The 19,137-nt window shown below is 46.7% G+C and overlaps 2 protein-coding genes and 1 non-coding gene across 3 annotated transcripts; all 3 read left to right on the forward strand.

Annotated features, from left to right (window-relative positions):
- Window positions 1-1,135: 1,135 nt before the first annotated feature.
- On the forward strand, window positions 1,136-4,716 carry LOC119274492 (HIPL1 protein-like). Its single transcript, XM_037555198.1, has 7 exons — window positions 1,136-1,252; window positions 1,330-1,487; window positions 1,589-2,353; window positions 2,442-2,655; window positions 3,402-3,574; window positions 3,668-3,909; window positions 4,079-4,716. The coding sequence occupies exons 1-7, from the start codon at window positions 1,150-1,152 to the stop codon at window positions 4,476-4,478; spliced, it is 2,055 nt and encodes a 684-aa protein (XP_037411095.1). The 5' UTR covers window positions 1,136-1,149; the 3' UTR covers window positions 4,479-4,716.
- On the forward strand, window positions 3,025-3,105 carry TRNAL-CAA. The gene has a single exon. It is a non-coding gene; the product is annotated as a tRNA-Leu (tRNA).
- Window positions 4,717-5,872: 1,156 nt separating the features above from the next.
- On the forward strand, window positions 5,873-8,971 carry LOC119274493 (F-box/FBD/LRR-repeat protein At5g22700-like). Its single transcript, XM_037555199.1, has 5 exons — window positions 5,873-6,153; window positions 6,257-7,169; window positions 7,667-7,825; window positions 7,914-8,103; window positions 8,562-8,971. The coding sequence occupies exons 2-5, from the start codon at window positions 6,285-6,287 to the stop codon at window positions 8,600-8,602; spliced, it is 1,275 nt and encodes a 424-aa protein (XP_037411096.1). The 5' UTR covers window positions 5,873-6,153; window positions 6,257-6,284; the 3' UTR covers window positions 8,603-8,971.
- The last annotated feature ends 10,166 nt before the right edge of the window (window positions 8,972-19,137 follow it).

Raw genomic sequence — 19,137 nt, forward strand, 5'->3', positions numbered from 1 at the left:
CTTCCCTTTTGCGCACGTCTATGAATCCAGTGTCAGCACATGGGCCATGTCGTGCGCCAAGACGGACCGCATGCGTCATGGGCCACATGCTTGTGTGCCTGACCAACACATACCCGTGTAGCCACGAGGGTGGGCACTGATACATTCTCTAACACCCTGATCACCGGTTCCTGGCCGTTACGCACGCAAGGATCTGAACCGGTCCCACATAACAACATTAGTCTTTCATTCACACTTTGTCCTCACTAAAATGCATCGGGGAAGAACTTTCTGGTTAGTCACTCCTCAAATTACCCGGTCGAACACGCTTACCTGGATGTTCTTTGGAGATGATCTTTCGGGAAAAAAATACACCTTCCTAATATGATTAGTTTACCATTCATATTAAGCCCGGACATCATAGAGGGGGCGGAGAGGAGAAGGAGGGGGCGAGAAAGCCCCACCGCCACCGTGGGCCGGGCGGCAGAGGGGATGACGCGGTGGTTGGGATGGGGATTTTTTTTTTCAACTTTATTCTGGGGCACTACATTTTTTACTCAGAAGAACTCCTGATAAAGCAAAAGATGAAGTGTCATGGTTGACCACTCCCTGTGTTTCTTTAATCTATGTCAACTCTTTTTTTTTTGAACCTTAATCTATGTCAACTCTAGTTGTGGGATGAATCTCTTGAGAAATTTGGACGTTCGTAAGCAATCGCGCCATTTGTGTCCCTTGTCCTATATTGAAGGAATACAAATATGCAGTCCGATATCATGAGCTACTTGTACGCTGACAGTTCTATACTGTGTTTTCAAAAGAAAAGAAAAAAGAGGAATACCGTTGGATGTCTTGGTGACATGTGGGACCTAGACTGACGTGTCCATGCGTTCTGTTCGACCATCTCCGTTGACAATTAGCAATCAGTTTCACCTTGCCACTTTCACAATCCAAACAGCCAAACAGGTACATTCGTCTCCCAGCGGTCCAAGAGTTCATTTTGATCATATCACAAGTTTTAGTATGGACACAAGTATAGTTGTCATTATCATCCAGCATGTGGCAGATTTGTCCCAATATTTGGTCAACGCCTGCATCCTCAAACCTCCATAAAGTCAGTTCTACTACGGCTCCATTTCTTCCCTCACATCTTCACCTCCTTCCCGAGGCACCATGAGATTGTTGTCGATGGCGAACGCGGCACTCTTCATCGCCGCCGTTGCCCTCCTCCTCGCCGTCAAGGACAGCCATTGCGCGCAATTGTGCATGGACTCGAGTATGCCGTCGACCTCTTGTAGTAATATCTACGTGTTGTTTCTCCGAGCAGTTTGTGACTTCGATCATGTCGAGCAGCGTTCCCAAGGGCGGTCAATGGATCCCTTTCCTTCTGCGGCTACAACGGCACGGCTTGCTGCAACGCCACGGACGACGCCGCCGTCCGGGGCCAGTTTTCCGCCATGAACATCTCAGGCACGCCGTGCGGCGACCTCGTCAAGTCCATCCTTTGCGCGGTATGGTTTCTTGCTCTATCACTAGCTGGATCGAATCAATTACCATGGGAATGGAAGGCTCCGCCACTGACTGACACAATGAGGATCCTGTTGCATTGCAGAGGTGCAACCCGTACGCCGGCGAGCTCTTCACCGTCGAGAAAACCCCTCGGACGATGCCATTGCTATGCAACTCCACCGGCGTGTCGAGCCGGGTCGGCGGCGAGGCCGCGGCGACGGGGTACTGCGCGCGGGTGTGGGACACCTGCAAGGACGTCTCCATCCCGGGGTCCCCGTTCCAGCCGCCCAAGGGCGGCGCCTCGGCACCGAAGCTCAACGAGCTGTGGCAGTCTGAGGGCGACTTCTGCGGCGCGCTGGGCGGCGAGCCCGTCTGCTTCGACGGCGAGGCCGCGGCGTTCAACGCCACCCGCGTCGCGCCGCCGGTGAACGGCATGTGCCTGGAGCGCCTCAGCAACGGCTCGTACCTCAACATGGCGGCGCACCCGGACGGCTCCAACCGCGTGTTCCTCAACAACCAGGCCGGCAAGGTGTTCCTCGCCACCGTGCCCCCGCACGGCTCCGGCCGGCCGCTTGAGCTGGACGTGGCCAGCCCGTTCCTCGACATCACCGACGAGGTGCACTTCGACAGCGAGTTCGGCCTCCTTGGCATGGCCTTCCACCCGGACTTCCACAAGAACGGCCGCTTCTTCGTCTCCTACAGCTGCGACAAGACGCAGTCGGCGTCGTGCTCCGGCAGGTGCGCCTGCAACTCTGACATCGGATGCGACCCATCCAAGCTCGGCGCGGACAACGGCGCGCAGCCGTGCCAGTACCAGAGCGCCATCGCCGAGTACACCGCCAACTCCTCCTCCGGCTCGCCTTCCACGGTAGGCGGCCGTTTGGCGACGCTATCATGCATGTCGTGTGTGTTTGCTTGCGTGCTGCTAATGCGCGGCCGTTAATTCAATGCCTCAGGCGACCTCCGCAAACCCGACGGAGGCGAGGCGGATCATGACGTTGGGGCTGCCGTTCACGACCCACCACGGCGGGCAGATCCTCTTCAGCCCGGGAGACGGCTACATGTACTTCATGATGGGCGACGGCGGCAGCGTTGGCGATCCGTGGAACTTGGCGCAGAACAAGGGGACCCTGCTCGGGAAAATCATCCGGATCGACGTCAACAACATGCTAGCTAAAAAAACGCCAGTCACTATCTGAATGACTAAACAAATACCTGCTAACGAACCGAACCCCCACCAATAACTAAGATTGCTCGGGGTTGGATAATCTATCAAATGCTGGTTAAGTGTGGAGTATATAGGTTGTTTAAGAAGAGAGAATCGTTGGTTCCTTATAGTCATTTCTCTTTTCTATCGTTACAACTCCTCTTCCCCCTTATTTACCCCCTTGCCTTGATGCAAATCGAAGCTATTTGATGTCTGACTCAGGCCTATATGACCGATCGATCGAAATACTCCAAGACTCCACCTTTGTCATATATTCCATATATCACATTAGATAGATATCATATTCATGGAATACGATTCACTTTCAAGATGCCTTGATGGTGAAATGGTAGACACGCGAGACTCAAAATCTCGTGCTGAAGAGCGTGGAGGTTCGAGTCCTCTTCAAGGCATAATATGGAGAATGCTCATTCAATGAGCATTCCCCGTAGAAGTATTCCGGAAAAAGTAGTAATGCCCACGTACAAACCCAATTTACTTTCTCTAGAATAAATATAATTGATTCAGTTTGAAATTCATTAGTTTACGTTTTTTGGAAAAAGAACATGAATATTGCAACAGAAACTCTAAGGACCATCAGTGTCTCTTTCGTTTGTAATTGGTGTCAGTTGTTTATAGTTCATGATTATATTCAAATTCAAATTTTGGTCAGAAGCCTAATTTTTCATATCCGAATTTGAATTACATGCAGCTGGTAACAGCACTCCCGGTTGGGGCAACTACGGTATCCCCAAAGACAACCCATTCTCCGTAGACCCCAAGTTTGCGCCGGAGGTCTTTGCCTTGGGCTTCAAGAACCCGTGGCGTTGCAGCTTCGACTCTGGCAAGCCATCCTACTTCTTCTGTGCCGACGTCGGCCAGGTAATCTCTCGCGTCCCCATGCTTTATGACCGCAATTCATACTCGTAAATTCATTGTGGGATGGGTCGTGACGAAATTTGTGTGAATTTGCAGTCTCTTTATGAGGAGGTCAGCCTGGTGGTGAATGGCGGGAACTACGGGTGGCGCGTCTTCGAGGGAGACCAATCGTACCCGGCACTGTCAACTCCCGGAGGGAACACCTCGGCCGACTCCATCAACGCCATCTCGCCCATCATGGGTTACGCCCACAACACCGTCAACAACAACGTTGGCTCCGCCTCCATCGTCGGCGGCTATGTCTACCGCTCTATGACTAACCCCTGCCTCAACGGCAGGTAATAATTACACATCTCGATTGATGTCATTCACCACCTCACTCCGTTCTTTCTTTCATGGCATTCTCTAGCGACCAACGACCATGGCACGCGTCGTGTGTTAATTTCATCTTGCCCTTCCGTGCATACAGATATGTGTTAATTTCATCTTGCCCTTTTGTGTGTACAGATACATCTACGCGGACCTATACGCACAGGCGATGTGGTCGGGGATCGAGACACCGGAGAACAGCGGGGTGTACAATGTGACACCATTGACGTTCGCTTGCTCTGCAACGTCACAAATCCCATGTGATGTCGCGGCCAAGAGCCCACTGCCGTCGCTAGGCTACATCTTCTCCTTCGGCGAGGACAACGCCAGGGACTTATACCTGCTCACCAGCAAGGGCGTGTATAGGGTGGTCGATCCTAGCAGCTGCAACTATGCATGCCCGATAAAGAGCTCCGCGGAGGTAGGGGTGCCCCCACCTGCAGCATCGCCGAGCTCTGCATTCAATGTACAAAGTTCCACCCTGGCAACGATGTTGTTGGTAGGAGCGTTACTTGTCTTGTTGAGCTTGGGATTTTGAGGATAACTGTTTCTTTTTGAGTTAACAATGTTCTGCAAACTAGCCAAATGATTGTGGTGTTTTGATGGTATATATTTTAGATAATCTCTCTGTGTGATAGCGTGTAATTTTGGAGTCTGTATTTTATCAAGTTTACAAGTCAAGCATGGTATTGCTTAAGATCTGCAAGGTGATCCAAAAGGTTTTGGGATTTTCCCATTTGCACAAGAAATAATTAAATATTGTAATACCCACTCGTTAGGCCTTGTTTAGGAGGGGGTTTGATCCCCAAGTGATTGCTGGTTTGGTGAATTCCTCCCCTTTCAGACTGCAGGTGGGACTGTAGGTGGGAGTCCCACCACAATCCACCTTGTCCCGATACAATTTGGTGTTGAAAAAATGGGCATCCCACCAAAACTAATATGGATTGAATGAGAATAAGTGGGATCCCACTTAACAACGTAGAGCAGTAACGAGCAACAAAGATGAGCAACATCGTTTGCTCCGCTCAGTTCGTAGACGATGAGCTGTGTGAACTCCACTAGAGCAGCTATGAGGCAGAGGGTGATTCACGGGAGTAGCACGGGAAGTAGATGCAGCAACCGCGTGTTGGAGCACCATGGGCAGTAGACTGCGACGAGGCGGATGCGAGAGCACGACGCCCAACATCTCCGGCTGGAGGTCCGACCATGTGAACCGTCGGGACGAGCCTCCCGACGCCGCCATCATCGTGGGATACGTCCTCTTGAAACAGAGCGATTTGAGGAGTCCGTTCCAGTATTATGGAAGAAGATCTCGTACTTCGTTCCGGGTCCGATTGATCCCGTTTGTCCTAGTGATTTTCCGGGTGAGACCATGGCCAAGAAGCTGCCTACTACTCCTTGAGGAGGAAGAAGTGGGGGCGCGGGGGCGGGAGCACGCTGCGGCACCGGGGTTGTCTAGCTTAGCTGCCCCACTATTATTTTACTTTTCAATGGGCCCAGGCGCACGCGTGCAATTTAATATGACGTTGGGCCGTAGTTGGTGACCGACGCGCGGGTCCGAGACAGACACGAAGCAAACGTGTGGCGCGTCCTTCTCGTGTCTGTGTGGATGTAAATCAGACCCAGATTTGATACAAAAATGCGTTCAGACAAACACCTGATGGACCGAGCGGGCGTAATTCGGGAATGGATCAGCGTGTTGGGCCATTGTTTTTGGCCTCGCGGATCCAAACACACGAAAACAGATAAAATGGATGGTCGGGTTGGTCTTGGTAGTCATGTACTCCCTCCGCCGGGAAATATTTGTCATTAAAATGATAAAAGGGGTGTAAGTATTTTCAGACGGAGGGAGTATTTTGTTGTATGGATACTTTTTTATGTATAAAAAGCGGGGCGCGGATCGGTTACAGATGATGCCGCTTTGGTATTTCGGCACACTGGTAGAGCAAAAAACAGCGAGTGTTCTTCGTGTGGATCCTTTCGTCTCGCCTTCCTCCTGTGCTCTCATCTTGCGATCCGCTCCTCTCCGTTGCTTGAGGCGATTGCATCAATGGAGGAATGTGTGGGTACTGCAGACTAGGTGACGCGGTATAAACTGCCTCTCCATGGTCCTCCTCTGTCCTCCAACCGAGAACGGAGACGGCTCCCCCGTCTCTTCGTGCTTGGAGAATTGATCCAGTACGTCAGAGCAAACTCACCGACGGCGACTAGAGGTGCGTTTTCTGGTTACCCGGTGTCAATCTTGGATGCACTTCCATCTTTTCCGCCTGGTTGACGACGATCTTGCTCGTTACGTGTCCATCACCTGCTCGGCAGCTGCTGCGCGGGCAACCTGTTCGACGGAATGGCTGACAGCAAGACGGTGGCCGTGGCTGTGGCTGGCGGCAAGGACTGCTTCCAGGACCTCCCGGAACCTGTGCTCGAGCTGTTGCTGTCGTTCCTGCCCTCGCGGGACGCGGTGAGGACGTCCGTGCTCGCTCGCCGCTGGCGCATCCTTTGGAAATCCGTGCCATCCCTGCGCTTCGATGCTTCTCAGTTCGAGAGCGCCCAGGCTCTCAACGATTTTGCTAGTAAGCTGCTTGAGCACCGCGACCGAACCGTGCCTCTTCGTGAATGTCATATCATCTCCTATCAGGATGGTGCAGAAGATGAGGCTCTCTGTGATCTTGAATCGTGGGTCCAGTATGCCTTCTCGTGTCAAGTTTCGGTGCTTCGAATTGAATCCTTGGGTCCTCGTCGTTCTGATTTTTTGTTATCCAACAACAGTGTCATCTCCAAGTACTTGACTGTACTAGACCTTTTTCGCTTGGAGTTTGGCGGAAACCCCCTTGATCTTTTCTTCTGCCAGGCGCTGCAGGTGTTAGAGATAGATCACTGTTCTGTCAACCTTGGGGATGTCTTGCCCAAGTCTTTGCGACATCTGAAAATAAGAAGTTCAAGACTTTTTTCCAGGCATAAACCACAAAGTGGTCTTTCTGCTCTAGGTCTTGTTACCTTTGAACTAGCTGACCCTCAGGGGTGGACTCCTTTGCTTGAGAACCTGCCATCATTGGTAAAATCATTTATCAGGCTTAGCTGCTTTTGCGAAGATGCTTGTGATAATGTGAAGTGCCTCGGGGATTGTGGTGACGAATCATGTCACGGATGCTATGGTGAAGATGGTCGCTGTGTGCTTCTCAAAGGTTTGTCAGGCACTACGAATTTAGAGCTGATAAGCCAATATTCCATGGTATGTTTGCTTTTTCTGCAACTCCTTGTGTAAAATTTTCATCCAACATTGCATCCTTGTATCAAATATCAGTGAATCAAAACATGCATGTTAAGCTTGTTTCTAATGTCCAATTGCATGTTTTTCATGAATCCACTTTTTTCGTCGTCATGTTTCTATGCGGACATCTCCCATGATTGTGTTGTGAAGATGGCCGTCATTATAAATTATTGCTAGTCGATACTTCTGAAATCTCGTACTATATAGAAGCATATGTTTAAGATGATTTTACGAGCCATATTAGTTTATGTAACACTAAAGGCGGTATGTCTTAATAAATATTTCCTTTCGAGTAAACCAAAAGCTTGTAAAGTCTGATTTGTGTATCTCTCCATCTGTTCACTAGTGATTACTTAAAAAATAAAACTCAAGAAATCTTATTCAACTCAGTATTACTGAATCATGTCTTTCAAAGTTTTAACTTTAATTATTCTTTTATTTCTCTGCGCTTTGTTAAGATTTTCAGAAAGGACTTGAGATGGCGCCCCATGTTTAGCAAGTTAAAAACTTTGGTGCTGAATGAGTGGTGTCTGACTGGAAACTTTAGTGGACTACTTCACTTTCTTCAGCACTCACCAATTCTAGAAAAGCTTACCCTTCAACTTCCATCTCGCAAGGTATATGTTTTTCATATGCGCTAGCTTTTGTCGCCGAAGGTAACATGTACAGCTGATCCATATAAGTAAAATCTTTTGTTTGCGACAGCATTTTGACATTGGATCAAGTGGAAGTTACAACCCAGCAGAATATTTCTTGGTGTCGAAGCACCTCAAGGTGGTTGAAATCCATTGTAGCAAGGAGGATGAATGGGTTTGTCAAATTGTGAATATCCTTGGTAGTCATGGAGTAACTTCTGCGCAAATTAGCATCAAACATGATTCTTGGAGTTCTTTCAGTAAGTGACTAATACTACAAGTTGCTGATGTTTATGTAGTCTGCATATGTCATCAAAATAAAAAAGAAGTAAACTTAATGGACATTAAACTATTTGGTAAATTGAGAGATTAAAAAAGTCTATTAGAATGTTGTATGAAATCCACGTTACATATTTTATTAAAAATGTGATTTGGCCAAAGCAAGTGAAATGTGATTAGGCCAAAGCAAGTAAAAAGAGGGAGAATAGGCAAATAAGGAACGTGAGGTGTTTTTCACTATTTAGTTGAAATGGATCATTTAATAGCTTATCTTTCCAATATCTGCATAGTGAGATCAAGTTGTATGTTGAGCCACTCTTCCAGAACAATTTCTTATGCAGTATTTGTTTGACTTGAGTGCCGGTTGCTATCGACGGTACCTTCTCATGTTTTAGTGTGCACTTTCATGTGCTTATTGGGTCCTATATGGTTTACGCAGGGTTCAGTTTCGAGCAGCCAAAGAAGATGTCCCTGAATTAATCTTGGCAGCATGAGGTTGCTGTGTTGTATCTACCTGGATCGTGTGTGTGTGTGTGTCCCTGATCCATTCATATGAAGGATGGACTTCCGTTGAGATGCGATTTGAATAGGTTCAAATGTCACTGTAGTGATGTTGCACTTTTGGCCGGTGTCAGGCCTCAACTGATTTACCTATTGAAGGCCTATGATCTATCCATATGTTTCAGCAACCTGTATGTGTAGCTTAAGTTGTGTAAAATGGTACCTGTTCTATATTTCAGCAACCTGTATATCTAGCTTAACTTGTGTAAAATGTTGCCTGTTCTCTTATATCGAGTACTGCTTTAGTTTACCTGTATATCTAGCTTAACATATTTGGCAATCCGTACACTTTTCTAAGCATGCTTGTTTCTCATTGTGTTTCATCCGTTCTACGAGACCTGAATGAGATCGATGTGCGGTTCAACTCTTCCATTTGACACTTGTGACCATTAGTCATAGTTAGTCTACTCCATTTTCTGTTGCCAGTTGTGGATGACTTCCGGAGTAACAACTGCTATGTCGCAGCTCGCCTGACATTCTGGGTGGGCCGAGCATGTCATGGAACACAATTATTCCTTCTCCTAGGAACGATATCAATGTGGCAAAAAGACGAGTAAATGAGTAATTGAATGGTAAAACAATTTGATTTCTTGAAAAGGCGGAAATGTGATCGAAACAAGAAATTTGAAAATGTTGTATTCTTCTGCGAACTAATGGAAGGGGGGCTCTGCATGTTATTCGCATAAGGTGATGTGTGAATGGTTCACTTCGGATCGTTCGTACATGTGGTAAAAAAGCATCCTTGGTGAAAGGATACTTGAAAATGGCATTCTCATTCGTGTTAGCAACCTCCTTCACTAATCACTGAGTGATACTGGATTACAGGGATTTGGTAGCTAATTGGGGGATACAGCAGGAAGAACAAGGGGATTGGAAGGAGAGCCGGACGTAGGGGAAGGGAACTTCTATATGCCGCTCTTTGCGGCAAACAGCCACAGGTTCGCTTAGCCGGGTGTCTACCTGGGCCGGCCCATGAAGAAAAGAGCTGCGAGCACGTACTGTAGTAGCTAAAAAATTAAACAGACCTCGCATGGCATCAAACACAGGATCTCTTGGAAGAGTACACACGCCACACCCAGTTGAGCTAACAGAGGTTATTGAACAAAAAGCAGCGTAAAAAATTAAATACCAACCATCCATCACTGATCCGACATATTTTTAGAAATTCAGAACGCAATTTTTTCTCGAAACAACCCTGAGTGTTTTATGAAACACAAACACATTTCAACTTTGTAAATAATTTTTAAAAAACTGAAACATTTTCAAAAAAATAACATTGTCTGAATTTCTGAATAAATTTTTAAAAAAGGAACATTTTCTGAAAATCCCGAACATATTTTAATTTGTGAAAAAAATTGGAAACATGATTTTTTTTGAATTTTTGAACAAATTTGGAAAACAGAAACAATTTTAATTCTCAAACATTTTTTAATTCGCAAACCATATTTAAAAACAGGAAAGTTTTCTGAATTTGTGAACAAATTTTGAAAACTGGAAAAAAATCGAGTTTTGAGAACAATTTCCGAAAATGTTTTTTTGAAATCCTTGAACAAATTCTAATTCGTGAACAAAATTGTATAACGCTGACATTTTTCGAATTTATGAAAGTGAGAACAAAGTTTTTGAAATTGAGAACAAAATTTGAACACGGGAACAAAAAATATTTGAAATACCGAATATTTTTTGAAACATTGAACATTTTCTAGTTTAGAGAAAAACATAGAACATGGGAACAAAAAATTGAATATCCAAACATTTTTGAATTTACAGAACAAAAAATTTAAATCAAGAACAATTTGAAAATCCTAAACAAAAATATGAACAGTTTTTAGTACATAAAAAAAATGAAACAATGGAACCATTTTTGAAAATTTGGAAATACTAAACATTTTCGAGTTTTAGAACATTTTTTAAAATGAAGTAAACAATCTTTGAACTTCTGAACATTTATTGAAATTTGGGAACAAAATTTGAAAACGGAAATATTTTTTATTTCTAAAGATTTGTTAAAAAAATGAAAATGACATAGGAAAGAAAAAAGAAACAAAGAAAATAAAAAATAAAAAAGGAAAAAGTATAGGAAAACAGGAAAATAACGAAAAAGAAACAGAGAAAGGCATAAAACCGGTTCATGAACCTTCCCTTTCCTTCTAGAAGGTTCTTAAAACGAGAAAAAACCGGCTAGAACCTTCCCAAAACCGCCTGGCACTGTAGCACATAATTTGCCAATAATTAGGCCGGCCCATGTCGATCGCTGGTCGCTGCCGTCTGTGCGAAGGGTCGATAATCTGCCGCAGAATGCGGCAGATAGGATTCCGTAGGGGAAGGAGACGCTGTTCAGCCATGATCCCACCGGATAACACACCGGGTTTTCTTTTTAGGCACTATATGACTCACTGGTTGCTTCTCCCTTTGTATTTTCTTCTTTAAGGGGCCTCCCTTTTTTTCGCTGGCTGAGAGATGGGCCAAGCCCATGTAGGTAGACCTACCAACCCACGTAGGCATAGGCGAGAGTCCTAACATCATCTCGCTTGTGTGCCATTTCTCAAAAAAAAAAAAAAAACTCGCTCGTGTGCCGCTACCCCTCGCTTTGACAGCTAATGTAAGTATCCACACCACGGATAAGGACGTTGGGTTCCTAGGTGTATATACACCCTATATGCAAAAAAAGTAATTACAAGAAAAGTAAAAAAATCTGAAAGTAATTTTGAAATAAAGTTGACCTTCTATATTGTACTCGTAAATAATATCCCGTGAAGAAAAAATATCCCATTACTTCAGGAAAAAAAAAAGGTCAAATAGGTGTAAAGAGTAACTTCTATATAACAATAAATTATTAATTTCCACGAAGTCAACTAGAGTTTTTTCTTCGCAAAAATTTATATACTAGTGTAAAAGAAAGTCAAGTTTATTAAAAAAGTCCTCGAATTTTTTGAATTTTTTAATTACTAAAAGAAAAATCTCATATAGGGTGTATATACACATGAGAACCAAACGGCATTTCCCTGCACACCACTGGCTTTACCGAAATATTCTGTGGCTCAAATATTTCAGGGATGGTGCCAGGATACTTGTGACCTAACACTGGACTGCCCCTAAGAGCGAGTTGAAGGTCGCGCGCAATAAGTATTCTAGCTAGAAATTCGGGGGAGTCGCACTGCGCCCACCTGCATTTGTAACAATTCGTTGCAGTTGCTTTAAAGAGTGCAATGGAAGTCGTGTCTGACATTTGCTGTGTTGGTCATTTCTTGCTTCTACAGTGAAGAAGGGTTTGAAAACTTGAGACGGTTCTGAACAATATTTACACCGTTCTGCATAATTTGAACCAACAGTGTGCACTAGCAGACCTTAGGATAAAGAGTTTGATGTATCAGTCCGTATCGCTCGCAAAAAAAAAATGTATCAGTCCTGAGGTTGGCAAGTTATTGTAATATTGCTCTAGCAGTCTGTAAAATAAAATCGGGTAATCATGGCTTGCAGAATGGAATTTCACATTCTTAGCATGAGCGATGCGTTGGGAGACAGTTTGGGTTTGCTAACAAAGGTAGGTATTCAAAGATCTTCTCAAATTGCCGTGAATATAGAAATTATCGGTCTTTGTAGTACTAATAGCAGAAAACATTATTTAACAAGCTACTAGGATTAAATTACCGTGGCGTCTCTACGAATGCGGAAACGTTGTACGAGGAGGCACAGTGAAACGGTCGCAAAAACGATGGTACGAGCAACAGGGAATGTATCATCACGCCATCACGCATGCATGCTGGCGCCCCATAAGGCCATGAGATCCCGACCGTTGGACACGATAGCAGCACCCAGATGGGTCATCGGTTCCATGGCCCACAAGAAAACCCCTCCCATAACAATTCGAACAAGCATGGATACATCATCTATAGGATAACTTCCCTCTTGATAGTTCTTTCTGATATCCACGATCTCTCCTGATCTGTAATGTAATGCAGTACGGATGGGAGCACTGATCGATCTTGCATGTGACGCTGGGCAAAAATGCTACACATACAGGCTCATTCTACAGGTTTTTACAGGTTGAAGACCATTCGCTCTTCTAATTGGCCTCCCCTGATTTTCATCGATGAGCCTGTGCATCTTAATCAATCCTCGACCAATCACTATTGGTTTCCGGAGAACGTACCGCATCTTTGAGCGTATCCGGCGCGATCGACCCCTTGCTCGTGCTTGCGTGTCCTGTGACGCTTGGCTAAATCGATCGGTGGGCATCCAAGCTAAGCAAACCACCAGTACTAGCAAAGATTATTAGGAGAACGCTGTCGATCGGTCTAGTAGCGTACAAGCACGAGTATCCCATCCGCACCTGAACTAGCAGCCTGGCCAGTGAGGGCTTTGAAGTTGTTGTCATCTACTCCCTCCGTTCCTAAATATAAGTCCTTGTAGAGATTCCACTATGAATCACATATGAATGTATATAGACGCATTATAGAGTGTAGATTCACTCATTTTGCTCCGCATGTGGTCTATAGTGAAATCTCTCCAAAGACTTATATTTAGGAACGGAGGGAGCACACAATAATTTGGTCCGTCACTCAATTATCCATGCCAGAAGGCGGTTTGGTCCCCGAATAGCCGAATCCAGAGAGCACTTGCGTTGATACACATTCCGCCGGATGCGCTTAACACGTCGACAGCGGACAAAAATAGAGGATGATGGTTTGCCCTCCAAAACCCGCCACATGATGATCTTCGGGTCCCTTTCCCCTCCGGTGTCATCTTATGCTGGATGTGCCGCTTGCTTATCTACACGGTTGGACGACCGTTGTTCGGTTACGCGTGCGTGCGTCCAATTTGGGTTGGGCGTGTTCCTGCAGCCCCACAGGGGATTTTGCTGGTTCAGAAAGGCATAACTTGTGGGCATAACATATGTAGTGATATCGTGGTGGTAATTAACGAGTCGTGTAGCGTGCGGTAAAAATCTTAGTTTTTAGCCCATGCTTTGCGAGCGCGAAGTGTACCGTGTGGTCGTAATATGTAGTGATCGGCCTGCATGCTTGCGAGCAATTGGTGCCGCATCGATCCGTCAAAGATTCCACCAGCCACCTTTATCGACTCCACCTCCACCGTACGCTTACTCTCGGGAAATGAGGCATGAGTGCGTGCGCCAAGTGTCAGTGAGCCCGAGTTTTTAGCCCATGATCGAGGTGCCTCGCTTGTCTGATTCCTCCGACCCGCTCGATCCAAGCAACACGTAGCTGGACTGGACTGTTCTGGACCGGTGGCGTACGAAAATAAAATGCGTGTTGCCATGCACGCCACTACACCGCAGACGCCCATGGTCGACCATGCACGCATGAGCTGATGCGAACAGCCGATGTTGAGTGACGAGAAAGAGAACGGGCATGGACACGGGTGCACCGTGCTCCGCCAGTTCAGGCACAATCCGTGGCCGGGACATACGTATCTGCGCAGTTTCTGTACAAGTTTGTCTCCGCCTGAATTTGCTCGTTGCTGCGCATTTACGGGTCACGGAACCATGCATGCGCCTACAGTACGTACTACCAGTAATGTTTTTTTTAGCATCAGTACAGACACAAGCGCTCATATACACGCGCATACACTCATCCCTATGAACGCACACACGCACCCCTATTCTTATGAGCACCTCCGAAAGACTGAGCCGGATGTTGTCCATGCACCAACCTCAACATCCTTTCAGAAAAAGAAAAAAATAGTTGAAGCCACGTCAGTTTATCTACGTGTTTTTGGGCGGTAGTATCGGCGTGAGCCATATGATGTCCTGTAGGGATCCGGCTTGCCTGCTCCCTTCCCATGCTCCCATCCGTGCTCCCACTTTATTCTACGGCTGTTTTTTTTAATCTAATCATCTCCTCCCCCTGATTTTGAGAGGGTGGTGCTGGGTCTTATTTTCTTCCAAGGAGCCGTCCTGTAGGCTGTAGCGACAAGACGGTCGCGGCAGATGAGGCACAACAAACAAAGATGATGCATAAAACGCCGTGTGAAATCAGCACCAATGTCACGGTGTTAGTGGGATCTTTTGGCGCTCACACTAACGACTAATGCAAAGCTTTTGTAGGGTCTCGAGAACGAACATCGCGACATGGGCGCCCTCTGGGGCCTGCCTATCTCGGCATTTCCGTTTACTACTATCCTCTTGTGGAACAGTGTGCAATTTTCTGCCTGTCGTCCCTCTATGACTGTAATCCCGCAAAAATAAAAATCGGGTCTAAACAAATGAGCGCGCCTTCTCGATGTCCACAGAGGAGAAGCATCTTTTCTTTGCCGGCAGTTCTAGATGAGATTCGCGGAAGGAAAGACTCACGATGTTGCAGATTACAGTAGGGAAGAAGAACCCGCTCGATCTGGTAGGTGTGTTTAAGCTTAATTCAGATTATAATCGTCACAAGATTACCAACATGACAAATAGCATACGACGTACTAGAAACATGTGGGATATACTCACATGAATCAAAGGCACATGTTAATAGAGAAATGAACTGTCCATACTAGTCCATCGAAAACTCAGATGCAACAGCAACGTTGGCCAGGGTGATGTAGACAAGGTAGTCATCCACTGTAGAGGAAACAGACGAAGCAGGCGGATATACGTCAAGATGTAATCGAACTTAATAGAACAGTTGTGCTGAGACGCGTCATAGAAAACCTTATGGTCCCTCATCCGGTGCGGGTTCTCAAGGGACATGGTTTTGGAGGCCTACCATTCTGAACGCCTGGGCAAGTAGTCTCGGGAGAGAATTCCTTATTTGACACTCCCTTAAAATCATGTTCCTTATTTGACACTGGAAAAATTTTCTTTCCTATATGACCTATAGTCTTAATTTCTTTCCCTATATGACACTCTAGTGCATTTTGTTCACGTGAAAAGACCATTTTACCCATATGTATAATGTGACCACAAATATGTACAAGATAATAGTTGTTTCAAAAAAATCAGTCGGGTTATCCATATGTGACATCATATATGCTGGTATTGTCATGCCAGTCGATTTACTACTGTGCTAAGAAATCATGACCGAGGCCTTCGATGGTTCATGTGCTAATTGACCTCACGGTCTGACTAGTTGTCTATACGTATTTGTGTACATGTACGCGGCCAGCTTGCCGGCCGGAGCATAGATATTTAAATACGTACGCGTACCCTGACGATCAAGCGAATACATGTATTCTAGCTTGGTATGACCCGGTTCATATACATACGCATATTGGTTGCACGAACCGGGCGTACGTTCGTGCTAGCACGCAACTTCCTTCCATACAGCTATAGGTCCTGCATGAGCCATGCAAGTACGTGCACATGCACTAATGGCATGCACGTAGGTGATCACCGAAGCACACACAAAAGTGCTTAAAAATTCATTCATTTTTAAGAATGCATTTTAGTGTTAAAGCACACATACAAAAGTACGTTAAACAGTCGCACTCACAAACCATGCCGCATGAAACTAGACCCACAGCTGAATACGTTCTAAATACATTGCATGCATGCGCTCAGAATACACATGCATCCAAAAAAAGACCAACGGAGGAGATAACATGTTCAGCTGTGCTCACTCTCAGAAACGAATTTTCCCTAATTAGGCTCAATGCTACATATTTGTGGTCACATTATGTACAAGGGCAAAAAGGTCTTTTCATGTGTACAAAATGAACTAGAGTGTCATATAGGGAAAGAAATTAAGACTATAGGTCATATAGGGAAGAAAATTTTTCCAGTGTCAAATAAGGAACACAATTTTAAGAGAGTGTCAAATAAGGAATTCTCTCTAGTCTCGGGGTGAAGTCGGTAGAGAAGCAGCTCAACACTAGGAACTCGGTCAGAGTGTGTGTGTCCTATATATACTATTGTCTTTATTCCGTATAACTTATCTCTTCTATATCTCCACCAAATCATATAGCTACACATGTAGTCTTATTCAAAAGTATTCTAGCTACAAGTTCGGGGGAGTTGCCCTACACATTTGTAATATGCAAATAAATGGGAACTTCTATAATTTGTTGCATTTGCTTTAAAGAGTGCAATGGAAGGCATGTCTGACATTTGTTGTGTCGGCCCTTTCTTGCTTCCACAGTGAAGAAGGGTTTGAAAACTTGAGACAATCCAGAACTATATTTGCACTGTTCTGCATAATTTGAACCAACATTGTGCACTAGCAGACAGTAGGATACAAGTGTCTGTTGTATCTGCCTCTCTTTTTCTCTTGTTTCTTTTTTTTTTCTTTTTTGGGTTTTCATTTGGTTTTCCATGATTAGCCGAGAATGTTAGGTTTCCGAGTCTGGTTTTCGTTCCAAACTCTCTTCTTCTTGATGAAATGCTATTAGTACAAAAGAAGATAGGATTAAATTACTGTGACGTTTAGCTGGTGAGCAATGCATCACTCCTGCTAACCACAAACGATGCCAGGCACCACTAGCACACCACACGGGATTAATATTCGAAAAAAAAGGGACAAGCTGGGATTAAATTACTGCGACGTTTCTGAGAAACGTTGGATGAGGCACAGCAATAACTTCACAGAAACTGGTAATACGGTAGCAAAAACGGTAGCAAGAACGGTCATCGGTCGGTCCCTTGGCCAGGTGCCCCAAGAAGATGCTATATCCATACGGGTGGCAGCACCGATGGATCTCCATCACCACCGGTCCACCCTCCACGTACCGCACGTCGAGACGCGACAAATGCCTCGCTCGCTCGCTCACGGTCCTAACCTGTCCAGGCCACGTAGTACGCGATCTCGGGTCTTTTCGTCGCAGGTGCGCGCCTGTCCACCTGCCCGCGTACTACCCCTCCCTGTGAGTGAGGCCGTGACTGTCGCCCTTGCACACAACCCGTGCTGCGTCTCCTACGCCATGGTTTCGTGTCGACGTATGCTGTACGGTCGCTGTGGTAATTAACGACTGGTGCAGCGTGCAGTAAGATGTTAGTGAGGCACCAGTATGCAATCTGCTGCACCAGTCATGGCTATAGGCACGATTGTAGCCTTGTTAGGGCATCACCAACGGGCAACGGCAACATGCAAAAAACCTTCCGTACCCGTCCACGGACTGAAGTCGACATCCAATGCTATCCGTATACATTCAAATTATTTTTCAACAAACTGGATGAAATTCATGCAAACAAGACCGAATTTTCGTACAAACATGACGGATTTCATATAAACACGGCGGATTTAACTACATTTCAAACATTTAAAACAAAAAAGGAACCGTCCCTAAACCTATCCTACGGCGGCGGCGGCGCCCGGCTTGCAAGCCCATGTCGCCTTCCTCCTGCCGTCTCCATGAGCACCAGCAATAAGACCGTAAAGTGAAGGTGCGGTCTCCGGTGAGGAAGAGTAGAACACGGGAGACGGACCGGCCCACAAAGGACACCAGGCCCCGCCGCCTCCCGTGCCCTACTCATTCTCAAGGAGTCCGCGCCTTTGTCCGTTGCCTGGATGTGAGGTCCACGAAAGAAATGGTGGCGCTTTGGTTGTCGTCGTCCCACAGGGCCAGCTGATGGTTCGTCGGTGGCGCGTCGGAGGTGCAGCTGGTTATGTTCTCCTCCGTGGTCGCCTGCAACTACACCTCCACAGCTACCGCTTCCTGGCGAGCGGCGACTTGAGTGCGGAAGGCATCATAGATGGCACACTGCTCCGCGATGAATTTTTGGTTTGCCGTGTCCATGGCCGCCACGGCCTCCTTGCTCGCGCGCTCGCTGTAGATCTGGCCCTTCGCCTGCCGGTGCTGCTCCAGGAGGAACAGGTTGCACCGTTGTTCCTCCTGCGTCTACTGGAACACCGACAAAGGCGCCGATCCAGGCTGCACCTCCTCCATGGTGGCGTTGAATTGCGCCTGCTCCATGGTGAAGTCGGCGTGCACAGGGGGGCGGGAGCCGGGGCAAAGCCACCGGAGCCCATCTCCATCGTGGTGTTGTCCTTGTCGTTGGAGACCTCGGGTGAGCTGGCCGACAAGCCGGCCTCGATCCTCCTGCACGGCGGCTAGGCCAAGCGACGGCAAGGGCGGCCACCGCGTGCTTCATCGTGCTTTCCCCTGGCGGTCATGGCAGATCAGTGCAAGGGAGGAGGATTCGGAGGGGCTTGTGTTTTGGTGTGGAGTTAAACGGGTGTGGCCGCCTTTATATAGCGCATTCCGGTGAGGCAAGGCGTCCGGGTGCGTCAATGCACGACATCGGAGTGGGTTTCTCGACCGGCAAGCCTGCTTAGTGGCAGCAGATGGACGACCAGCGGCATTGAACAGGCGATGTAGATATTCGTCCCCTTCCGTCCAGTCACGTGTCTCCGGCATTGAATAGGCACAGACACCGGAGACCCGTCGCGAGCGGCGCCCTGGGCCTACGCCGGAAGTAGTGAGAGGTCGCGTCCGTCCTGAGTCGTCTTTCATGTTGAGTGGCGCGCTCTACAATGGTATGAATGCAGGCAGCTGCCGCCGGGCGGGAGAGTGTG

This window comes from Triticum dicoccoides, chromosome 3B (genome assembly GCF_002162155.2).
Source record: "Triticum dicoccoides isolate Atlit2015 ecotype Zavitan chromosome 3B, WEW_v2.0, whole genome shotgun sequence".
Lineage (NCBI taxonomy): Eukaryota > Viridiplantae > Streptophyta > Magnoliopsida > Poales > Poaceae > Triticum > Triticum dicoccoides.